At 48.1% G+C, this 23,298-nt stretch overlaps 1 protein-coding gene across 1 annotated transcript in view; it reads left to right on the forward strand.

The window, feature by feature from the left end:
* ALDH8A1 (aldehyde dehydrogenase 8 family member A1) overlaps positions 1 to 22,492 on the forward strand; it is a 35,305-nt gene extending 12,813 nt beyond the window's left edge. The window contains exons 5-7 of the mRNA XM_075554507.1: positions 6,864 to 7,120; positions 12,602 to 12,763; positions 21,299 to 22,492. Of these exons, the coding sequence (XP_075410622.1) occupies positions 6,864 to 7,120; positions 12,602 to 12,763; positions 21,299 to 21,751 (872 nt within the window). The 3' untranslated portion in view covers positions 21,752 to 22,492. The remainder of the gene's footprint in view (positions 1 to 6,863; positions 7,121 to 12,601; positions 12,764 to 21,298) is intronic.
* The last annotated feature ends 806 nt before the right edge of the window (positions 22,493 to 23,298 follow it).

Genomic DNA, 23,298 nt, shown 5'->3' on the forward strand with positions numbered 1-23,298 from the left:
ACTTCAGACAGCAATCTGGAACCTGCCTTTCTGATGGTTCTGGGCATTCTCTCTCTCTCCTGCTTCAATGATGAGAGCCAAGTTAATCTTGATGCAAATCATATTACCAGATACTTCTGTGGGTTTTGTTGGTGTCTACTAGCTGACAGAAATGACCTATTTCTCTAGGGATATGGATATGCACTTGCTCAGCTGCCCCTGCATTTGGAACCCCTGCTCAGAAGCAGATGTAGCATGTCCTGTAGTAGCGTCTGAAGGACTCTTCGTTAGCCCCCTGCCCTCTTCCTGCTCATGGCTTAATGGCCACACTTGAGTTACGTTGCTGGTACTGGGTGTACTAGGCATCATTCTGCACAGTCGTGGAATGTCCCTCCATCTGCTGTGCTCAAAGGCAGCAGGAAGGACCTGTCAGTGTGTAGACAACGAGCAGGCCCCATTGGTAGGTCCTCAGTTCATGCCTCCACGCTGCCTTAGGTAGGAATGATGGGTGGGTGGTGGGCAGCCGATTTCAGCACCTTCTGGCTGTGGCATGTTAAGGCCACAGGGAAGACCCTGCTGGGCTCATCATCTCCAGAGAATGAGGACTGGGTCACTGCCCCAACCCTCAGCCTCTCTGGAGTCCTTTCATCTGCCTTCCCCTGAAGCCAAGCTTCCTCTGAGAATGGTTAGCTGATACTTCACGCAAGGATTTAAAGCACATGTTAAAACCTTACCTGTTCAGCAAAGGGCCTCTGGTCTCTGGACCCATCGCCTAGCTGTCCTCTCCCTTGTATTGTGCGTGATTGAGCCGCCCCCCACCACCCTTGGCCTTTGGATATGCTGGGCATCCAGAGGATGTGTGTGCTACCAAGTGTCCGCCTGTCCATGCCCTTGAAGGTGCCGTCCCTCCTTGACAAAAGTGGCCACATTCATCTCGCTCTTCACAGACTGAGCCTCTGGTGGCAGCAAAGATTGGCAGCGTTCCTTCTCCGCCTGAGCCCGCAGCTGCCCACAGTTGCAGGAACGGGTCTTGGGATCGACTTTTTGATTCGGTGCCAGGGAGGGGGCTCGTGGAGGGGACGCAGAGCCACAGAGCACGTGCCGGAACCACACTCCTGCACCCAAACCCACCTCCATCTGTTCCGTGTATACTTCCAGCTATCCCGAGCCTGGCCTGCTCTCGAGAAGGTTCCATGCGTGTTCCCCCCGGTTTGCACCACGTCGATCTCCTTTCTTGTGACTGAATAAGCGGATGGAAGTCCCTGGGTGGTGCCGATGGTTAATGTACTCTGCTGTTGAGGGAGAAGTTGCTGGTTCAAATCCACCCCAAGGGGTCACGGAAGAAAGCCTGGTGGCCCCCTCTGGAGAAATCCCTGTGGCAATCCCTGTGGAGCGCCATTCTCCTCTGGCACGCACAGGTCTCTGTGGGTCACAGTCCACCTGACAGGAATGAGCTTATACATAAGCGTATCACCCCGTGAAAGCATTCAAGGCCCCCTCTTCCTTCATCCTTCCCAGAGCTCGCTTCAGCCAGACTCCCCTCCTGGGAGGGACCTGGAGGAGCCAGGCCCACAGGACTCCCCTCCTGAGCCCTCCGTGTCTCCTGGGGGCTGAGAAGCAGGGGGAGACTGCCACTCGCCCGAGAACCACTCGGAACCAGACTCTGCCTCCACTTGGCAGGTGCAAAGCATGGGCCCTGCGCGTTCAGACCCCCGGGAAGGGTGGCTTTGCTCTGAAATGTGGTCCCTTGTAACCTCATGCGGGGATGCTTCTTTAGGGGACCTAGTGTTGGCCCTTGACCCTGGAGCGGCCATGGACGGATGGCGGGTCTCTGGCCCTACCTGTCGGCTTTCCTGCCGGCCACCCTGGGCTTTTGTTCTGCCCATTTCAGTTTGACCTTGGCCTGGGTGCGATCTTCCTGCGCCTAGGCCTTGGAGGAGGTGCTCAGCTCCAGGGGTTATCTCTGAGCTGCCTCCCTCAGGGTTTGCAGAGCGGTTATTTCCAGTGAAATCATCTTCCTTCTCGGACAGCCAGACTCTCTCGGGAGGGTGTGGGAGGGCATAATTCACCAGTCATTGCTGCGTGAACCCCCAACCCCTGGCGCCTTCAATGTGAGACAGAGTACAGCCATGCCTCGTAGGGTTTTCCATGGTGACTCTTCAGGTGGAAGCTTCCAGACCTTGTTTCTGTGTAGGTTTCAACTGCCGGCTGATTGTTTAACAGCTCAGCACACCAATGATTCGAAACACCTTTTGGGAAGAAGAGACCCCCTCCTAACTGTCTGGTCTACGGGGTCAGATTGGTACTGAGAAGTCACAGCTGCCAGAGAGCTGTTACCGTGTCCACACAGAGCCCAAGAAATGGGAGCGGATGGTAATGCGCTCCTGTGGGAGGGGGCCAAGGACTAAGCTCTTGGGCTCACCCTGGTGAAAATGCTGCTGTAAACACCGGAAACAATTCAGCCCATGTTGGCCTGCAGGAGTTTGAAAATTGACACCCCACCTTTCCACCCTCCTCTTCCATCCACCCCCACACACCTGGAATTTGCGGGAGAGGCAGAGCCAGAGCCAGGAAAGGGTGGAAAACTTGCCCTGCTGGGAGGGCTTGTCCTCATAGTCCAACCCAGGCACTTTCACCCCTGCCTGGCCCACTTCACTGGCCGCACTGACCTAAGCTTTCTTGTGGGTTTGTGAGGTGCCAGGGAGTGGCCCCAGACCCAGGGCGACCCCATGCATGACAGAAGGAAATGTGGCCCATCTGGAAGCAGCCTGACACGTGTGGTTTGTGGGAGCCCACAAGCTACAGGAGAGCAAATGCGTGCCCAGACTTGGGTTCAGGAGAGTGGGACTCCCCCCAGACAGCCTGGTGGTTTGCCAATCAATTTGCCCTTGGGAAGCCTGGCGGACATTCCCCATCTGTCTCTTTGCGGACTGGTTTGGTTTCCTAGCACTGCTGTGACCGAGCGGCACATCACAAAATGGATCGCGTTAAACAATAGAAATGTAATTTTTCTCAGTTCTGGAGCCTGAGAGTCTGACATGAGTCTGACTTCAGCAGGGTGGCATGCTGAATTCATCTGTGTTAGGGGCGGGGGCTGGTTTTCGGCTGCAGTGTCTGTGGGAGCCTCTGTCCCCCTGTCTGGTGGATCCTTAAGTTTCTCGAAATACCTCGGATCTTAGCTTTGCTCAGTGAAACAGTTCATGCGGAAGCCCGCTTTGTAATCCAAGTGGGTTTTTATGAAGGACAGGACAAGTTTCAGGTTTCAAAGTCTCAAAAGAGTACATGCCACTTCAGAGAAGTGTGCCACGCTGCGCGGATGTGGTGCTGGGGTTCACCACCGGCCACAAGCAACCTCTTGGAACAGTACACCCACATGTGTGGAACTCAGGGAGGGAGCCCAGGGACTGAGGGGTTGAGGGAGAAGGGGGCAAGAGGCTGCAGACGCCCGAGCACAGGGCAGGAGGACTGGGGCCAGAGGCAGTGGCAAAAGCAGGGACCAGAGAGCAAGAGAGTGTGCCCCCTGCCCACCCCTTGGGTGGGGGAAGGCATAGTTGAAGGTATTGGTTGACCCCACTGACTGGGTTGAACCCACCTGGGTGAGGTCATGAGCCTGGGCCCGGTTTGGACCACCCAGGTGTACCTCCCACCCAGCTTGGGGCTTCAATTAGAGCATGCTCCTGTTCGGAAAATTCATAGGGGACTAATTGTTGCCTGATCTCCTTCCAACCCCTCGGGGGCCTCCCCCTGCCCCTGTATCTAGCCACCTAACAGATTCATGTTATAAGAACACCAGTCACAGGACCAAGACTCGTCCTTCTTCAGGGTGCCCTCCTGCTCACCCGACTGACCCCATCTTCCAAGGCCCCATAACTCACCAGGGTGGCACTCCCAGGGACAGGGGATGGGGGTTCCGAGTAGCCTTTGAAAGGAACCCAGTTCCATCCACAGTGGGGACTCACTGCAGCGGGGCCGTGATGTTTGCCAATGTGACCCTGTTAAGGATGTTGCTCTATGGGAAGGTCTTATGGATAGTCATGGAACATTTGTGCAAAAGATATTGCTAATTTTTACTAGCTGATATATTATTTTTATAAGAAGTAATTTGCAAAGAAAATGTCATATTAGCCATGGTTTTAAACTTATTTAGAATTCTCTATGTTACACACTTATTAGGTAGAAATGAATGAAGTAATTCTTGAAAACATTTAAACAGCGTTATTGACACATAATTCACATATCACCAGTTCCATAGTTGAGATGTATTAACAGGAGTTGCACAATCATCACCCCTGTCCATTTAAGCACATATTCTTATTTCTCGTCATCCTAATTTCCCCCCAAACTCCCCTGCCATGCCTCCAAGAAATTATTCACCCAGTGACAGTTCCTAGAAATTTACCTACCCTGGATTGCATATAGTAAATAACACATAAAAGCAAGAATAGAAAAAAAAACCCAGTGATAATAACAACATAAAGCACAGAAAAACCTCAGTTGAAAAGATAACAGAAAACAATAAAATGTAGAACATATTTAAGGTCCCTAAGGGAGAGAAAATGATAAAGGTGTTAGAATTTGTGTGAAATATTTATTTATACTTCAAAAGTAATTCTTGAAAAGAACAAATTTAATACCAGACAGTACTTTCCTAATGGGAAGGAAATGCTTTACCCCGAGCAAGGGAAGGTACTAGGAGCAGGGAAGGGGTTAAAAGCCATTCACCGGGGAGGGTTTCTGTACCCACTGTAGGTCCAGCTTGGGGAGGTAATGGTAATAAATCAGCCCCCAGGCAGACCCCAAGAGCTGGACACAACACAATTCTAATAGGACATTTTGTCTGGAAAAGCCTTCCAAATTCCAGAAACATCTTTAATTTATGTAATGTGCATTAAGCATCCATTCATTTATCCATCCATCCATCCATCCACCCACCCATCCACTCATCCACCCATCCATCCACCTACTTACTTATCACCCTACTTCTTTGCCATCTACTGCATGTTGTTAAATCATTTTGACTTGCTTTTCTCATTGGTCAGAGGAACTTGGCACTAATACCCATTTCCAAGGGTTGTCAGGAAGCCTGCGGTGACAGCTGTTGAATCTGGTGGTGTTCACTCAGTCACAACGGCGGGACACCACCTGACAGAGTAGAATGGTCACCATAGGACTTTCTTGGCTTGAAGCTTTACAGAAACTTCTTTTGTCCCAAGGAGCCCCTGGGTGGGTTCCAACGACTAACCTTTTGGTTAGCAGTCAAGTGCTTAATGGTCACACCTGGATATACATCATGCATAGCAATGGGAGCACCCCAAATGTGAGCACATACTGGTGTTGAATCTGTGTGCTGAACCTGAACTAGGCCACAGCCCAGGAGATACAGCAGAGGGTACCTTCTGTTTGTGGGCAGGTGTCTATAAACAAGTAGATCCATCAACCAAACCCACTCAGAGACTGTTGGACCAAGGAGGGCTGCTCCTTAGGGTTTCGGAGGCCTTAAATCTTTATGAGAGCAGACAGCTGGCTCTTTCTCCTATGGAGTAGCTGGTGGGGTTGAATCACCACTCTCCTGATTAGCTATGCAGTGCTTAACCCATTGTGCCACCAGAGCTCACCAACTCCATAACGGCCTAACAAATATCTGAAGATAGGGTGCAATAGGGTCTTGTGGTAGAAAAGAGGGGGGCACTTACGGGAAATGTGCTCAGTCCTGGGCAACCAGTGCTGGTTTGAAAGCACCCACCTGCTTGCCACAAGGCTTCCAACTCACAAGTCACCTCCCCGAGGGAACTTGATCCTGTGCCCCGGCCCCCTCTAGCCCATGACAGTCCTCTCCTCTGCGCCACCACCATTTTACAGTTACCTCCCCCGGGCCATTCACACAGAACAGAGAAAGACCCGCTCGGAGGAGGACACTTCTCCTGGACTGGCCTTGACTTGGGTAAGCCTTCCTTGTAGCCTCAACAACTCAGGCCTCGTCAATATGATGGAATGTTCTAGACAAGAGTGTTCTAAGCACAGCACCCAGAGAAATCTCGCCTAGTGTGAACACTGGCAGAGGTGACGCTATAGTCTTTGTTGTTGTTATTGTTAGGTGCCATTGAGTCATTTCCGACCCATAGTGACCTTGGCACAAGAGAATAAAACACGGCCCAGTCTGGGGCCATCCTCACAGTGATTCCTAGGCCTGAGCCAATTGTTGGAACCACGGTGCCCCTCCATCTTGTTGAGGGCCTTCCTCCTTTTTGCTGCCCCTCCACTTGACCAAGCATGATGTCCTATCCAGGGACTGGTCTCTCCTGGCATTATGTCCTCCAGGCATACAGTCTCTCCTGACTCTATGTCTACCGTGCTCCCTTTGTTATTAAACTACAAAACCAACAGACACCAAACAACATCCACTGAGTCAGTTCCAGCTCATAGGGACCCTCTCTGGCAGTGGTTCTCAGCCTTCCTAATGCCACGACCCTTTAATATTGTTCCTTATGTTGTGGTGACCCCCCAACCATAAAATTATTTTCGTTACTACTTCCTAACTGTAATTTTGCTACTGTAATGAATTGGGCGACCCCAAAAGGGTTGTTTGACCCCCACAGATTGAGAACCGCTGCTCTATAGGATTTCCAAGACTGCAAATCTTAGTAAAGCTCAGTTTCTGCTGTCTCCCATGAAGTGAGTGGTAGGTTTGAACCTCTGGGTTTGTCATTAGCAACGTGACACCTGGTCCACAGTGCCCCCAGGGATCTGTGCTAGGTCCAGGAGTTGTCTCACCCACCAACTGCTCTTCCTCTCCCATCCCAGCTGTTTCCAGAGCACCTCCATGTACCCTGAAATTTGTAACAGACAGACAGGAATTACTCTAACCGGCGTGGGTTTTCATCCAGGGGTCCCACCAGGTGTGGTCAACATTGTGTTTGGAACGGGGCCCAGCGTGGGAGAGGCCCTGGTGTCCCATCCAGAGGTGCCCCTGATCTCCTTCACGGGGAGCCAGCCCACGGCCGAGCAGATCACACGACTGAGCGCCCCGCACTGCAAGAAGCTCTCCCTGGAGCTGGGGGGCAAGAATCCTGCCATCATCTTTGAGGATGCTGACCTGGAGGAGTGTATTCCAGCAACCGTCAGGTCCAGCTTTGCCAACCAGGTATGTCTCGTGTCCTTTACCCCTCAGTGGTCCTGTCCAGCGGGATCATCGTAGGGGACACCTCAAGTAAGGACTAGGTCCATCCAAGGCCATTTCCCAAAAGGGGAATCGTGGAATTGTGCGTTATTCTGTTGACTCTTTGTTCAATCTCAGCATTAGTTGCTGGCCTTGGAAAGTCACAGGTCCCCCTCCTGGAGTTATGCCTCTCTCACCATCTCGTCATGATCAGACATGGGTCTCTGCTGGTCTCTGCTGCTCCGACCTGCTCTGCCCCTTATTCACATGGTTGCCCAGTAATTTATTGCCATTCAAATGTAAGCTTTATTCTCCTCCCAAAGCATCCTCAACGGATCCACACACAGAGATAAAAATAGGGGAGACTGTCTAGATCGGATTTCTTATCTTGTAGTCCTGGATGAACTTGAGAGCATCTTTGCATCTCCTGGATTGTAGAGTGCTTGTGCTTTGGACCATAGGCTGTTCGAGGCCACAGGCATTCCGACCATAGGCTGTTCGAGGCCACAGGCATTCCGTAGGGTTGGGAGTGCAAGGTCAAATCTTCTAAACTGGAAGCTCCACGAAGACGGAAACTACCTGCATTTGTTTTTTTAACCATCAATGTCTACAATAGTGCCTGGGCCTAACAGGTGTACACAAATACTGGATTTTAAATTTCAGAACATTCTTACTTTAACAGAGAACAAAGACTTAACCCAAGGAGTCAGAATTTTTGTAGGAGTAAAAAGAAGTGAAAGGAGGTAAATCTTTGTCGAACTCAGGTAATACATACTTCAAACATTTTAGTAGGAGCTCTTACAGATATTATTATGATCCACGGTTCCATTAGATCAAGTGTAATTGTACATTTGCTACCCTCATCATTTTCAATATATTTTCTTTTCTTCTTGAACTCCTCTTATTTTGTCTAGGACTTCTATTGTGATTCCAGGCAGAATGGCACCCGTTGGTATCTTCTGGTCTTTTTAGAAGCTCTGATTTTCTGGTCTGTTAGACCTGTTGACTAATTGTTCCTTGAGTCCTCCCTTTTCTTCACTACTCATTCCGGACTGGAAGAAACCAATATTTGCACCTTAAATGGCCACTTGAAAGCTTTAAAAACCATTGTTGCTACTCACCAAGAGAGAGCCTGTGTGAATTGCTAACTGCCAAATGACCTAGACATCCCTCCAGGCTACAGTCCTGAGCCCTTCTACTCAATGACTCAATCCCTCAAGGTATTTGGTTATAACTAAATATAGTTTTTATACTTTTCTTCCTGCATGTTCTACTATGTGTATGCGCATGTAGACATATCCTCTGTCAAACACACACATACACACACCCACAGGCATACTCCTATGTGCTATCCCATACCTGTTCATCTTGCATATCCTCTGCTGTGTCCACTTATACATTTCTGTTTGTTATTATTATTATAGGATTGAGTATGTAATAGCATTTACCATTTTGCCTTTTACTCTTGTGTTCTTCCCCCTTTACTTCCTTTGCCTTGCTTAGGTTATGCTGACCTCCCCCTTGTCATATATAACCTTTCCCTTCATTTGAGTTAATGTATTTCTACATTCTAATTTGTGATTTCACTCCTTACCTCTCTAACCCCTAGTAAGAATCAAGGGAGGTTTATTTATGTATTTGAATCTTTTATTGACTTTCTACAGTAATGGTCTTATACAGTATTTGTCCTTTTGTGATCGACTGCTTTCCTTCAGCATGATGTCCTCCAAGATCTTCCACGCTGTGAGATATTTCATGGACTGATCACATTATTCTTTCATGTTGCATAGTGTTTCATTGTGTCTATGTGCCATAGTTTGTCCATTCATTCATTGATGAGCACTTTAAGAATGGTATTGGGACAGCAGCTGACCTCTAACATCATAACGAGGAAGGAGAATCAAACTTACTATCAGCCTATTCCTGCCTGCCTCTACTTTACATGTACCCACTCTCCAACCTTCTTTGTTAAGCCTGATACTATCTCTCCAAAGGCGCTCTCTACTTCTTTGCTGGATTCAGTTATTCATTTCAATGGCCACACAGAAATAATAGACAATACCCAGGATTATGGGGTTATTAGGAGAGTTAGCAGGTTACAGTTCAGGATCAGAGTGCTCAGAATACAGTTCTTCTGGACAGGAGCACCCCTTCTCAGCCATGCCTGTAGGCTTGTCTCTGGTTCTTGGCCTGTCAGCCATGGGGTCTCTTGACCCCTTCCCTGCTCAGGCAATGTTACACAACTCCTAGCGCTACTGATAAATGCACAAAAGATGCGCTGCTGTGTCATAAGCCTCAGCCTTAAGGTGCTCAGGTGAAGCTACATGGGTCAGTAAACCTAGCTACCCCAGTGAAGTGTCTGGAGGTACCCTACTCCAAAAGTGAGCCTCCTGCCCACGGAGACTCAGCTTTCTTTGCATACTTGATGGGGAAGCCCATTGTTCTGTCTCGTATTCTGACTGTGGTTCTGCTGCCTCTACTCCCTTGTCATGCCTCTCTTTTCGTGGCTCTCGTCTCCTGGAATGAGGAGGTTTAGCACATCGAGATCTCAGGGTTCTTCTCTTTTGATGTAGTGAGATCTCCTTTTCCTGCTTCTGAAAGGCTTCTTTTATACCCAGCAGGATGACACAATTGACCACTCCCATGTTAAAGTTCTAAGTTTTTACAATCACAGCTTACCCTAACAACAGTCAGAACTGAATCATATCCTTTGATCTGCACTGTCTCTTACCCCTACCTATTGGAAAAAGAGGAGACATCCCAATCAGGGCATGATGCCTGGATCACATGGTAGGCGTTACAAAAACACTGCCTAAGAGCCATAGCAAGTACATCCCTGCACCGCACGCCCTCAGATTTGTTCCTTGCTTTGGCTGTTGTGAGTGGTGCTGTGATAGACATGAGTGTGCATGTGACCGTGACAGCCTTTGTTTCTCTAGGAGCTACACTCGGTAGTGGGACTGTTAGGTGATATTGTATCTCTATTTTGAACTTCCTGAGGAAGCACCCACAATACTGTTTTCCACTGTGCTTGTGCCATTTTACAGTTCCCGACTGCAGACTGGGACAGATAAGCCAGCATAGGATTATTATGAGGAAAGCTGGGGAACAGATTAGTCACTCAGTAGGTGCGATTTCCCTTTTCCCATTTCCTCTTATCATCCTAATTGGGTGCATAGTATTTACCCACACTTTTCTGCCTCTTACTAAGTTTTACACCCAGCGGTTTTATCAATCTCTCCTCCCCAAGTGGTATAAGTCCCTTGTACAAATGCACCATCCAAGAGTCTCACATTTCTCAGCCCAGACATGCAGACAATTATAATAGCAATCAATATTTAAAGACACTTTAATTTGGGGAATGCATATAGGTACCAATATCAGGATAATTAGTTATACCCTCTTCCTGAGGAGTACTGTGAATGTCACATATACACACGATGAAAATAGTTGTGAGTGCATTATTTATAATAAGCTACATCATGGTTTGAAATGTCTAGAGTGTGGTGTGTAAAGCATCACCTCCTATAGTGAAAGGGCAGGCTTGTTTTCCGCACAAACACAAACCGCCCCTCTGAGTGCTCAGCATCTCTGTCTGTAATCGTTGTGAGCCTCTGAGTTGAGTCTTACTCGTTGTGGCCTTGCAGGACCACAGTCTCTCTGAGAGCAGATCCCAGCGCTCTTCTCCCACAGAAGCCACCGATGGGTTTGACCAGACAACCTTTCCATCAGCAGCTAACCCTTAACCAGATGCTACCAGGCCTCCTTTCATGTCTGCCTAGCATCTGAAAGTCAACGTCCCACGCCTGGCTCCTGCTGCGCTCCCTCACCCTGTCCTGCGGCACTGCTGCTCTTTTGGTCTCCTGTTTGTTTTCCCAAAGGATGACACTGGCACCTACCACACCTTTACCCAGGCCCCCGACCTGGGGATCCTCCTTGTTTGCAGGTTTGCTTTTCCTCACACCCTGGCTGCACTCGCAATCTGTCTACAAACCCGGTTGGTTCTACCTTTCAATATCCCTGAACCCCGTCATTTCTTCATATGTTATGCCAGTCTCCTTCCCGGGGGTACCCGCTTGTTTACATATTGGTTGATATGGGTGAACCCTTACCATCTTCCTTCGTCTCTGTTGGGGTGTAGCTTTGGACCAAGCTACAGTTACTTCTCAGGACTCCCATAACACTCGCTGCCTCCACTCTAGTTCCCCTCTGTAATCTGCTCTCCACACAGCTGCCTGACCATGGCGAATGCAGATCAGATTTGGTCACTTGGTTGTGGGAGACATCCCAGGGTCTCTTCACGATACTGTGTGGCCATTGCCTTCCTCGTGTATTGTCTTCATCTCCTACCATACACGTCCCAGTGCCCACCTGCCCCCACCCTCAGCCACTCTCACCTTCTTGCTCTTCCTCAGACTATAAACTCTCTGCCCCGAACCTTCTTGAGTATCTGCTGCCACTAGATCAGCAGTTTTCAACCTGTAGGTCACGACCCCTTTGGGGGTTGAACAACCCTTTCACAGGGGTTGCCTAAGACCATCGGAAAACACATATTTCCAGTGGTCTTAGGAACCGAGACACCGTTCCTCTATCTGTCTCTGAGACACTGCTCCTCTCTCTGTCTCCAGGTTAGTCTGCCTGCATGCAGACTCGCCCACATACGAGTACCCAGCGTGAAGACTGTTACCCAAGCTACACCGTGCTTCAAGACAAAATTTCATTGATTTGTCATTAGAAATAAATATTTCACAATATATAATTACATAGTTTTTGTGATCACTCACTATGCTTTCATGATCAATTTGTGACAATGAAAATACATCCTGCATATCAGATATTTGCATGACGATGCATAACAGTAGCAAAATGACAGTGATGAAATAGCAATGAAAATAATTGTATGGTTGGGGGTCACCACACATGAGAAACATATGAAAGGGTCATGGCATTAGGAAGGTAGAGAACCACTGCACTAGATCTTTGTCTGCCCAGCCTCTTCACATCAATCAAGTGTCCATTCAGATGTGCCCTCTCTGCAAGTGCCTTCTTGACTGGGGTATAATAGCCCCCTGCACCAGTTTCTGGTCCCATCCTCTGCTTCACAGATCTCTATTGATTTGAGGATTTTTTTTTTTAGTAACAGGTCTTGTGTCTGCCGCCCTTATTTGATTGTGTGTTCACATGGCAGGGACTCTGCTGGCCTTGCTTTCCACAGTATCCGATCACCAAAACAGTGCCTGCCACTCAGCAAGTGCTTAGAGGTGCAGACTGATCTGGCTCTTGAATGAGCTGTAGTTATGTATAAGGATTTTGCATCGGTAGACACAATACAATTTACGTTTCAAAACAGGCAAGTATCAAAGCAAACATTTAAACAAGTGTGAGGTTTTACAGTCCTCATGAGAGAGGGATGAGTTTGTAGCAAGAGAAATCACCTTGTCGTTGTCTTGTGTGTCATTCTGGCAGGGAGAGATCTGCCTCTGTACCAGCAGGATCTTTGTCCAGAGGAGCATCTTCAGCGACTTTTTAAAGAGGTTTGTCGATGCCACCAGAAAGTGGAAAGTCGGCATTCCCTCCGACCCCTCGGCCAGCATGGGCGCACTGATAAGTGAAGCACATTTGGAGAAAGTGAGTATTGTCTGCCTTGTAACGTAGGCAGAGAGTTCTCATTTGGAGAAAGGCTTCGTGCAAGCCTCTCTGTGCTTTGAAATACTGTGAATCATTGCCTTCCTTGGAAAAATTATGATCGGTGTGCTGTCTGGGCACCAAGTACAAATATTCTGGATTTTGAGCAGCATCCACGTGCAAGGAAAGCATTTCAGAATTCAGCATGGAGATGCTACCTGCAGAATTGGAAAGGCAAATTTCAGAACCTAAAGGCCAGCTCAAAAAATTCCCTAGGGAAATGGTTCTACTGTAACTTATAGCAGATGGACTTCAGAAGTGTCAGCACAAACAATCAGAAGTGCATGGCTCTTTAGTCAATGGGGTGCTCAGTGGTGACCACTGGGAGAAGCCATCAGGCCCTCTGAGTGATTTATAGAGTTAAGAACTTGAGGGTCATTTTAATTAATTCCCATCATGAGATTCCCATGCTAGAGGACCTTGATTTACAGTTGCAATAAATGATAGCCACTGAGGGAGACCTCCCTCTCAACAGTTAGCCAATTAGGGACAGGTTTATAGAAATTTCTGACACTCCCAGAACTAGGCTTGAATTTCTTACGCGTTCACTTCAACCTCCACTAGATTGTAAATCACAGATGCTTGTAGTGGGAAGATTTCATAGATTAATGGTCTCTTCTAATTTCTTCTGTGGTCTCAGTGGCGCAGGAAGCAGGGTTTTCTGCTGAGTGTGAACTGGAGCACTGGTGTTGAAGTTGTAGGGAGGGAGACAGTGGGAAACAGTCTTGCAGGAGTGGGGAGAGTGGATGGACTCAGAAGGGACAGTGGGCTGGGGCAGCTCAAGGGCCCACTGGCGGCCTGGGAGCCTGGCTGCGGGACTTCCTCCAGGCACATCCCCTGCAGGGCTGTTGGCTCATAAGCAGTTCCCACAGTGCCCATGGAGTGGATCATCCTAAACGCCTGAATTTGGGATGTTACAGGGGCCAGAGACTTCAGTGTCCTTTCTCCCCGCCGACTTTTCTCCTCACGGGCTGCAAGCCTGCCCTCCACACTCACACACATTGCTGAAATCGCCTCAGCATGGATGCTTCTGTGAGAGAAGGTGGCCAAGGTTAACCTTCCGGGAGCATCTCAGGTGGCCCTCAGATCTGAGGTCCCCTTGGCAATGCACTGCTTCCCTTGAGAGCCAAGTGCTCCGGGTTCACTCAGCCCATAAACGGTGTCTTTTACTTTGGGCAGTGCCATGATTAAACATAGTAATGTGTCCAACTGGATAATTTGCACACACCTTTCACATACTCCCCACCCCTTGTGTACACACTATCTCAGTGGATGTGTGTGTGTAGAAATTGACCCACACATGGGCTCATTGGTAGCGAAGGATTTTTTTCCCCGTCATGCACTGAATATTTATTCCTTTTGAGTAACTAAATAAATGTAGGCGTTTTTATAGGCTCAACAAGTTTCAGACTATCATAATTTGGGCAGGGTTTAATGAATGCCTTTGGTGCTCAGCATGGCTGCAGGAGCCCAATCTGCCCAGCCCTCTGAGCTTTCCCTCAGGCACCCCTGAGCATCCCAGCTCTCTGCAGCTAACTGCCTCAGCCCTCTGCGTACTTCCCTCCATCCTCTGCGTACTTCCCTGAGCCCTCTGTGTACTTCCCTCAGCCCTCTGCGTACTTCCCTGAGCCCTCTGCATACTTCCCTCCATCCTCTGCGTACTTCCCTCAGCCCTCTGCATACTTCCCTCAGCCCTCTGTGTACTTCCTCAGCCCTCTGCGTACTTCCCTCAGCCCTCTGCGTCCTTCCCTCAGCCCTCTGCGTACTTCCCTCAGCCCTCTGTGTACTTCCTCAGCCCTCTGCGTACTTCCCTCAGCCCTCTGCATACTTCCCTCAGCCCTCTGCGTACTTCCCTCAGCCCTCTGCGTACTTCCCTCAGCCCTCTGTGTACTTCCCTCAGCCCTCTGTGTACTTCCCTCAGCCCTCTGTGTACTTCCCTCAGCCCTCTGCATACTTCCCTCAGCCCTCTGCGTACTTCCTCAGCCCTCTGCATACTTCCCTCAGCCCTCTGTGTACTTCCTCAGCCCTCTGCGTACTTCCCTCAGCCCTCTGTGTACTTCCCTCAGCCCTCTGTGTACTTCCCTCAGCCCTCTGTGTACTTCCCTCAGCCCTCTGCATACTTCCCTCAGCCCTCTGCGTAACTTCCCTCAGCCCTCTGCATACTTCCCTAGAGCTGCTGTAACAGAAGTACCACCAAGGGTTGGTTTTAAGCAACAAAACACTCTTTCCTCACATTTCTGTAAGTTGAGTCCAAATCTGGGCCTTGGCCTTGTTAATTGCTTCCTTGTGGCTAGCCCTGGATGCTCCTTAGTTCCTTGGCTTGTAGACAGTCCTCATGTGGCATCTGTCTTCCCGTGTGTGTGTGTGTGTGTGTGTGTGTGTGTGTGTGTGTGTGTGCGCGCGCACGCATGCTTCTGTATCTACTCGGCTCTTTTCGATAACTCAGAATGTGTTTGAGCATACCCTACTCAAGCATATTTAATTAACATAACAACGAAGAGTCTACGTCCAAACAATTACATTCACAGGGAGAGGAGTGAAGATTCCCACACCTATTTGTGTGTGTGTGGTGGGGAGGGCAGGTTTGAATTCCCAATGGGTTCCTTCATTATGAAGTCCTGCTTCATTTTAGGGGAGCAGACTAACCCAGCCAGCACCTGGCTCTAGGGGTGTCCTTAGATGGCCCCTTAGGGGGCCCAGAGATAGGCTGATTCTACCCGAGATGACAGCCTCAAACCTTGCGGTGGCTGGCTCCCAGGCTGGTCTTTTGGGAAGGGTCTTGTGTTCCTGGTACTATGTTCAATTGAGTGAAGTTATTTCTTATACAGTCCGGTGGGTTTTCACAAAGGCATAATGCCATGTGTCTAGTCTAAAAGTGCCATATAGCACAGCTTCCCTGTCCTCAAAACAATCCCCTGAAGTTATTTTTAAACCTTGCTCGGGTGTCCTAGTTCCTTTATCAAGGGCTGCGATGCTTCCTGTCATGTCCTGTCATAGCCCACCTTAATCAAGTCAAAGCCTAAAGGACCTATGATGCAGTTCATAGTCTGCCCTCTGTTATCTCTGTGACCCCTGCCTTTCCCTGTTCCCCTCCTTCACACTGGCCTCCTTATTCTTCTTTGAAAACACCAGGCGTGTTCTGATGTGTGGCCTTTGCTCTTCCTCCTGACACTGGCGTGGCTCCCTCCATTTCCTCCTGAGATTCAATGCCCCCTTCCCAAGGAGGGCTTTTCTGCCGAGATTCAGTGTCCCCTTCCCAGTGAAGACTTTTCTGCTGAGATTCAGTGTCTCCTTCCCAGTGAAGACTTTTCTGCTGAGATTCAGTGTCCCCTTCCCAAAGAAGGCCTTCCTGCCTGCCCTACAGAAAACCAGCCTTTCCCTGCTGTATTTCTTTGTGGGCCTTCATGCCGTTTGACGCATGCCCCCTCTTCCTTACTTCTTGGCTTATTGACTCTCTCTGTGACTAGAATGTAAGCTTAGTGGACAGTGGTCGGTTTTATTTACTACTGTGTCTTTTCCCAAACCAACAAACAAATAAACAACAACAAAAAATCCCCTCAACCAATACTGTCAACCAATACGTGAATTCTGACTCATGGTGAGCGCACGCGTGTCAGAGCAGAAAGACCTGTGCTCCATCGGGTCTTTAAAGAGTGATTTCTCCAAAGTAGCTCAGCAGGTATTTCTTCAAGATGATTCTGGCCCTATTCAAGCTGCCAACCTTCCATCCAATAACGCGATCATCTGCAACACTAAGGCCTTGTTATATCCTCACACTCTGGAATAAAGTGCCTGTGTTGCTGGTTTAAATAAAGACAGCCACTATAATGTCTTGAAATTTAGAAGAGTCTTTTATTCGGTTATAACCGGACTGCAAGAATCTAAAATTTACTCTTTGATTGCAGTCCCAAGTGAACATTTCGGTGAGTTTATAAAGCCCCAAACTCATCTGTCATTTATTATGGACTTTCCTAGAGAACGAGCAGGTCTGCCAGAAGCAGAAAGCAAATTAATGTTATTATTCTTTAGAGTCAGTGAGCACTACAGGGCCCAGCATTGACGATAACATCCTGGTTAATAAAATAAGAATAAGGTTATCCTGGTTACAACATCAAAAGGTATAATATTACTAATTATAATATTCTAATCTGGAGAACTTAAGAGTACATTCTAAAATCAATCACTAGTGGGACTCTTTGAGATGGGACGGGGAAGGAGGCAGGTCATTCAGCAGTCAACAAGAGGGCCTTACAGTGGCTCGTGCTCGTCTGTCTACCTGGAACATAGTAGGTACACAGTCTGTCCTGTTGAGTACACATTAGCAGGAGTTGTAGGCATTCTTCAGGCTGTGAATGCCTACTTACAACCTACTGCCCATAAAACTCACTGCCATGGGTCCATTCGGACTCAAAGTGACTCTGCAGCACACAGTAGGACTGCTGTTGTGTGTTTCTGAGGCAGTGTGTTTTTATGGGAGCAGAAAAACCAAAAACGAATAAACCCCCAAACTCACTACCGTCGAGTTCACACTGACTCCTAGTGACCTCTATGGGTCTCCGAGACTATAACTGCTTACGGGAGTAGAAAGCCCAACCTTTCTCCAGCAGACCTGGAGGGGTTTCCAACTGCCGACTGTGCGGATCGTGGCCCTATGTGTAACCACTGCACCACAAGGCTCCTTCTGGGAGCAGAAAGCCTCATCCTTTCCAGTTGGAGCAGCTGACCTTGAGGTTAGCAGCGTAATTTATAACCCACCATCATAGCACCAGGATTCCCATGAAGCCTGTTATATTAAGGCTTTGAGGCCTATACAGTGGTTTGCAATAACGAACAGATGCTATTTTGTGGGGTGCATTAAAACCTCATTTACTGTATCATTGTGTCCAAAATGTTTGGCTGCATCTTGCAATATCTCTCTGATGAGCATGACACTGAGGTTGGAGGAAGTTCACAGATGCATTTCCCAGGAGAGCCAGTCTTGCGGTCCCACCATCTTCAGCGATCAGGTAAAGAAACGGACTCGCAGAGTGAGGGGCACCTGTGAAGTCTAGCCAGCTCAGGCAGCACTGTCTTCATCCTCACTGTCATTCACAGCAACAGGAGCAGCTGATACTCCACATGAGGCTAAATTGGTTGCATCTGCTCTTTTATTTAACCTTCTACTTAATTTAAATCCCCTACGTAAGGGCTAGTGTCACTCCTATCTTGTAGGTGAGAGAGGGGATGCGTAGTGCATGGAAAATCCCCTGGTTAGCAAACGAAGGAACTGGAATTCAGACATAGTCTGGCTCTAACCATGATACTCTGATTTTTATGCCCAAAGTTACTCAATACTAACTGGTCCCAGATTCCTCCGTGTCTCTAGAAATGAACACGTTTAGTGGGAGTCACCGTGTATATTACGCAGTTTGATAGGGTCACGATTTGCAGACAGACACTACTCGTCATCCCCTAGCACCCCAGGAACGTGGACAAAGATAAACATGACAGAGATAAACGTTTCTTTTGCACAGTCAGGATCATCTCAAGCCACAGCTGTCGCGGCTACTGCAGCCCCATTTGGCATCTTTAATCAAATACGCTTGGGTCTTTTCAAAAGGAGCAAGACAGGATGGGAACAGAGAGGAACAAGCGCATTTTAGTCTCTGTCTACGTGTAGGGCAAGTTTGGGGCAGCTTTGCGCTCATTGGCGATGTTGGGGGAGGAGGTATGGTAGGAAAAACAAATCCAGTTGTTTCTGATTCAAAGCAATCCTATAGGATAGGGTAGAATTGCCCCCGTGGGTTCTGGAGACTTTAACTCTTTACAGCAGGAGAAAGCCTCATCTTTCTACTGTGGGACAGCCCAGTGCTCAGCCCACTGCACCACCAGGGTCAAAAGCCAAAGCCCAAACAAAAGAAAGTCACCGCCATTGAGGCTATTCTGACTCAAGGTTAACCCTTGAGGGCAGGGTAGAACTGCCCTTGTGAGTTTCCAAGGCTATAACTCTTCCCCAAAACCAAACTCGCTGCCACCAAGTCAATGGTGATGCATAGCTACTATGCAGGACCGGGTAGAACTGCCCCTATGGGTTTCCAACTGTACCTTTTACAGGAGTCAAAAGCTTTCTCTTCTCCCTCAGAGCATGCTGGTTCTCAACTGCTGCCCTGGTGCTTAGCAGCCCCGTGCACAGCCACTGTGCCAGGAGGGTATAAATCTGTACAAAATGTTCCATTTCTTAAAAGTCTTTGATTTTATGGCTGACCAAATTCTACATAGAGAAGGGAGATTAATAATAGAATAATGCTATATTTAAAAAACCATGGAAGATATTCATTCAGCTCTACAATGAATATTGATCTACAGTAAAGTGTTTATTAATCAAAACTAGGGCAGAATGCTCTTACTCATACAGATCCCAAATACCATTTCAAAATTTACCCTTCTTTTGATTCACCGCTAGACCGTTTGTTGTTCTACATTTCTATCTTTAGGGCTAGTTTTTCACCTGTCCTATAGGGATCGCATCCCACTGGAGCAGAATAGTGTATCACTGTGACTTCAACAAAATCTCCAGATGAAAAGATAGTATCATAAGCTGTCATTTCAACAACCGTTATTAATAAACTTTGGTTTTTCTCTCTGAGTCACTGGGTTGACTTATAAGTTATTTCCCATTGTCGTTTACTCTCCGACCTAAAAGTGTTTCGGTCATGGACTCGAGAGGAGAACTGACCCGTTCTGCAAACTTAGCTATCGACGAGACGAGCGCCCTGGCCTTTAATGAAGCCTCACGTACCACTGACTTCCCACTCTCTGCAATTGCTGCAGTGAGACAGTGAGAGCACGTTCTTCTGCATTGTGTCTCCAGGTTCTACTGGAGTGTGCGTCCCACCTGTACTCTTTCGTCGTCGTGTGAACCTGGGGATGCATCAACCCTCTCGGAGGCTCCGTTGCGGTTGTGTGCTGTTGAGCAGTGCACTGTGGGCTGGACAGTGGGTCCCCAAGTCTTTCTCTTATGGAGAGCCCGGTGGGTTTGAACCACTGGCCTTTCAGTTCACAGCTGGCCGTTTAACCACAGTGCCACCAGGGCTCCGTGAGGCTCAACTAGGGAATAACAGGACCCACCCACCCTAGCTTCATTGCCATATTAAAATTCAGGACAATGGGTGGTTATTAAGAACAGAAATGTGTGTCTCTTGGGTCAGGAGGCTGCAAATTCAAACCAATGTTGATGTGTTGGTCCGAGTTGACTAGAGAAACAAATTCATAGGCACTCGTATGTGTATAAGAAAGAGCTTTATATAAAGAGTAATTTTGTATTAAGCAAACACCCCAGCCCAGTCCAGATCAAGTCCATAAGTTCGATATTAGCCCACATATCTGATACCAGGGTATAAATTCCTCTTCAGACTCACACACTACATGCAATGATGCAGAATGCAGGATGATCACAGGCCACTGGGTGGAGAGTCTTGTGGATCCAGTGGTGCTGGAAGCGTCTCGATGCTGGTGTGGGTCTCCATGTGGTTCCTCCAGCTCCAAGGCTTTGGCTCTCTCAGCGTAGCTCCATGTGGCTTGTCAACAGAAATATCTCGCAAGGAGTGTGGGTATGGCCTCCAGTGAGCTATTTATCTCCGTAGCACCTCCAAATGAGATCGTCAATCAAGCTGCGACCTGATTGGCAGGCTAAACTCCTCCCCTTCACTCTTAATATTCTCAAGTTGACACCAGATTATATAACTACCACAGTTGGCCAGGCCATGCTCCCCGGGAAAGCTTGAGGGGAGAGGGTTTTTGTCTCCTGGTTTTTGGCCATCCCAAGCATGCGTTTGCTTCCTGCAGATTTGTATTACTGTTATTCCTCTGCTTGTCTGCCTCGCCTCTCTCCTAAGACTCCACTCTCGTAGGATTAGAATACACACCACTCTTGCTTGGCCCCATGCTAGCTGATCACATCTTTAAAGACCTTCTTTCCAGACAAGGTCATGGTCCAGCAACAAGGCATCAAACTTCCTCATGTTTATAGGCAGGCACAATCCAATCCATCTCAATACTTAACAGCATTTTGAGAGAGTTAAGTGAAATGATGTATGAAAAACACTTCTCAGAGTGCCCGGCATTAAAAATGTCAATATGTAAGAGGTCCAAATCCCCTTAGTAGTTTGGCCTTCTCAGACTCACATGCTGAGTCCAAAGATGGTTGATTATGGAGTCTAAGAAACCACCCTATATACTTCTCTCTTCCAAAAATTCACTGCATTAAGTCGTCTAACTCGTAGCAAGCCTGTGGGACAGGGTAGAACTGGCTCCTGTTGGTTTCTGAGATGGTAACTCTGTATGCGATTAGAAGGACTTCTCTTTTTGCCGTGGAGCAGCTGGTGGTTTTGAACTGCTGACCTTGCAGTTGGCAGCTCAGTGCATTACCCACTATGTTTTACTGGTGTGTATGAAACCTGCGTGGTAAGATGTTGCTAATTATACTTGTTACTTGCCCAGGTCAGAAGTTACGTCCAGAAAGCTTGTGCGGAAGGGGCCCGAATTCTGTGCGGTGAAGGAGTGGATAAGCTGAGCCTCCCATCCCGAAATCAAGCTGGCTACTTTATGCTTCCCACGGTGATAACAGATATCAAGGATGAGTCCAGCTGCATGAAGGAAGAGATATTTGGCCCAGTGACGTGTGTTGTCCCCTTTGATAGTGAAGAGGAAGTGATTCAAAGGGCTAACAATGTGAAATATGGCCTGGCAGCTACCGTGTGGTCCAGCAACGTGGGGCGTGTCCACCGGGTGGCCAAGAAGCTGCAGTCCGGTTTGGTCTGGACCAACTGCTGGCTCATCCGCGAGCTGAACCTTCCTTTCGGAGGGATGAAGAGTTCTGGGATAGGCAGAGAAGGGGCTAAAGACTCTTATGACTTCTTCACTGAAATCAAAACCATCACGGTGAAACACTGATTCGGGCTGAGCTGTGATGGGCCATTCCCAGCAGAAGAGAGTTAGTTGTTTGTCCAGTTTTGGTGAATGGAAATGGCGGGCAGCAATCCTAGGCTGGAAGGCGATATCTAGCTCCTCCTCCGTAGTTACTACTGCCCCCGCTCCCCAGTGAAGAGATGCTTGATAGCATTAGTATGGAATCCGTGTAGAGAAGACTTCTGAGTAAAATGTCAAGCCATCTTCAGCCGCCTCCCAAGCTGTGTCTTCAGCGGATTTTAGTTTTTCATCATTTTAATCAAGTCTTTGGAAATTCAGATTTGTTTTCCTATACCAGTAAGTGATTAAAAAAATAACAACCACCAAAGAGAAACAAGTAGTTTCCTACTTCAGGGAGATTGCTCAGAGCATCTCCCTGTCCAGTAGACACTATCATTGCTAATGGATCATTGACTGAATCGCATTACACACGAGGGAGGTGAATGCTGGTGATCAATAAGTCATTGGGTTTGTCTCAGAAGGCCTTCAAGAAGGCCCAGCTAACTTCATCTGTACAAGAACAGTGAAAAATAAAGTGATTACACTTTTCCTCGAAACTGATAAGAAGAAAGAGTTTGATCTGTTTCTAGTGCTAAATCAGACCAATTGTAGTTCTTATGTATGTAACTTTTGAGACTGTAGTTTACTAATCCTAAAAAAATGTAATCAATGTTAAATACTATTAGCCTGGCATACACCTTCTTCCTGAATCGCCCTTTATTCCTCCTAATCCCTATCCTCTCAGAAGTGTGGACTTTCTGTAATAAAGAAGCATCCTGCACGGTTTCCCTGACTCCCGTGATGATCAGAAGAGAAAATGGAAGTCTACCAGGATGAAGTAGCAGACTCAAGATCTCACATTGGTAGGTTGTAGATGGGGACTTGAACCCGTGACTCTCAGGCTCTGTAAGTTCTAACCAGTCCTGGTGTGGGCTCCAGAAACAGTGTGGTCCCAGTGGTTTCTGGAACACTTCATATTTTCCGCATGCGCTGCCAGTCTTCTCTCTTCTTCTCAGCCCCCCTTGGATGTGGGTGAGGGGACCTTCCACGCTGGGGACAACAACCCAGGAACTCCTGCAGTCCGTCTACTCACACGGATGGGAGCCAGCCGACTCTCCAGCCAGACAGGCATTGTTGAAGGTCAAGGCCACATGTCTCTCCTCTGAAGTGTCAGTTCACAGCACAGAGCTTGGCACAGAGAGGAGCTCAAAACAATTCTGGGAATGGAATGAGATTTCCCCGCTGCTCTGGGCGTATTTGTTGCATAGTGTGTGCGTGCGCATGCTTGCATGCTCGTGCTTGCATGTGTGTGTGCGCGCGCGTGTAGGGGCAGTAAGCTTTATAATTTTGCTTTCTGATACGTGTCAACTTGTTCACAAATACTGAAGGAGATAAGCCACTTTGAGTTCAAGTGATCGTTTCAGGCTATCCCTGCCTCCTAGCTGTTCGCCCCTTCCTCCTTCCACTGTAGCGATCATGTGAACTTGATCAGTTTAGGACTCAGTCCAGTGCCAATTCTGCATATAAGCAGG

Source organism: Tenrec ecaudatus, chromosome 7, assembly GCF_050624435.1.
Source record: "Tenrec ecaudatus isolate mTenEca1 chromosome 7, mTenEca1.hap1, whole genome shotgun sequence".
NCBI classification, from domain to species: domain Eukaryota; kingdom Metazoa; phylum Chordata; class Mammalia; order Afrosoricida; family Tenrecidae; genus Tenrec; species Tenrec ecaudatus.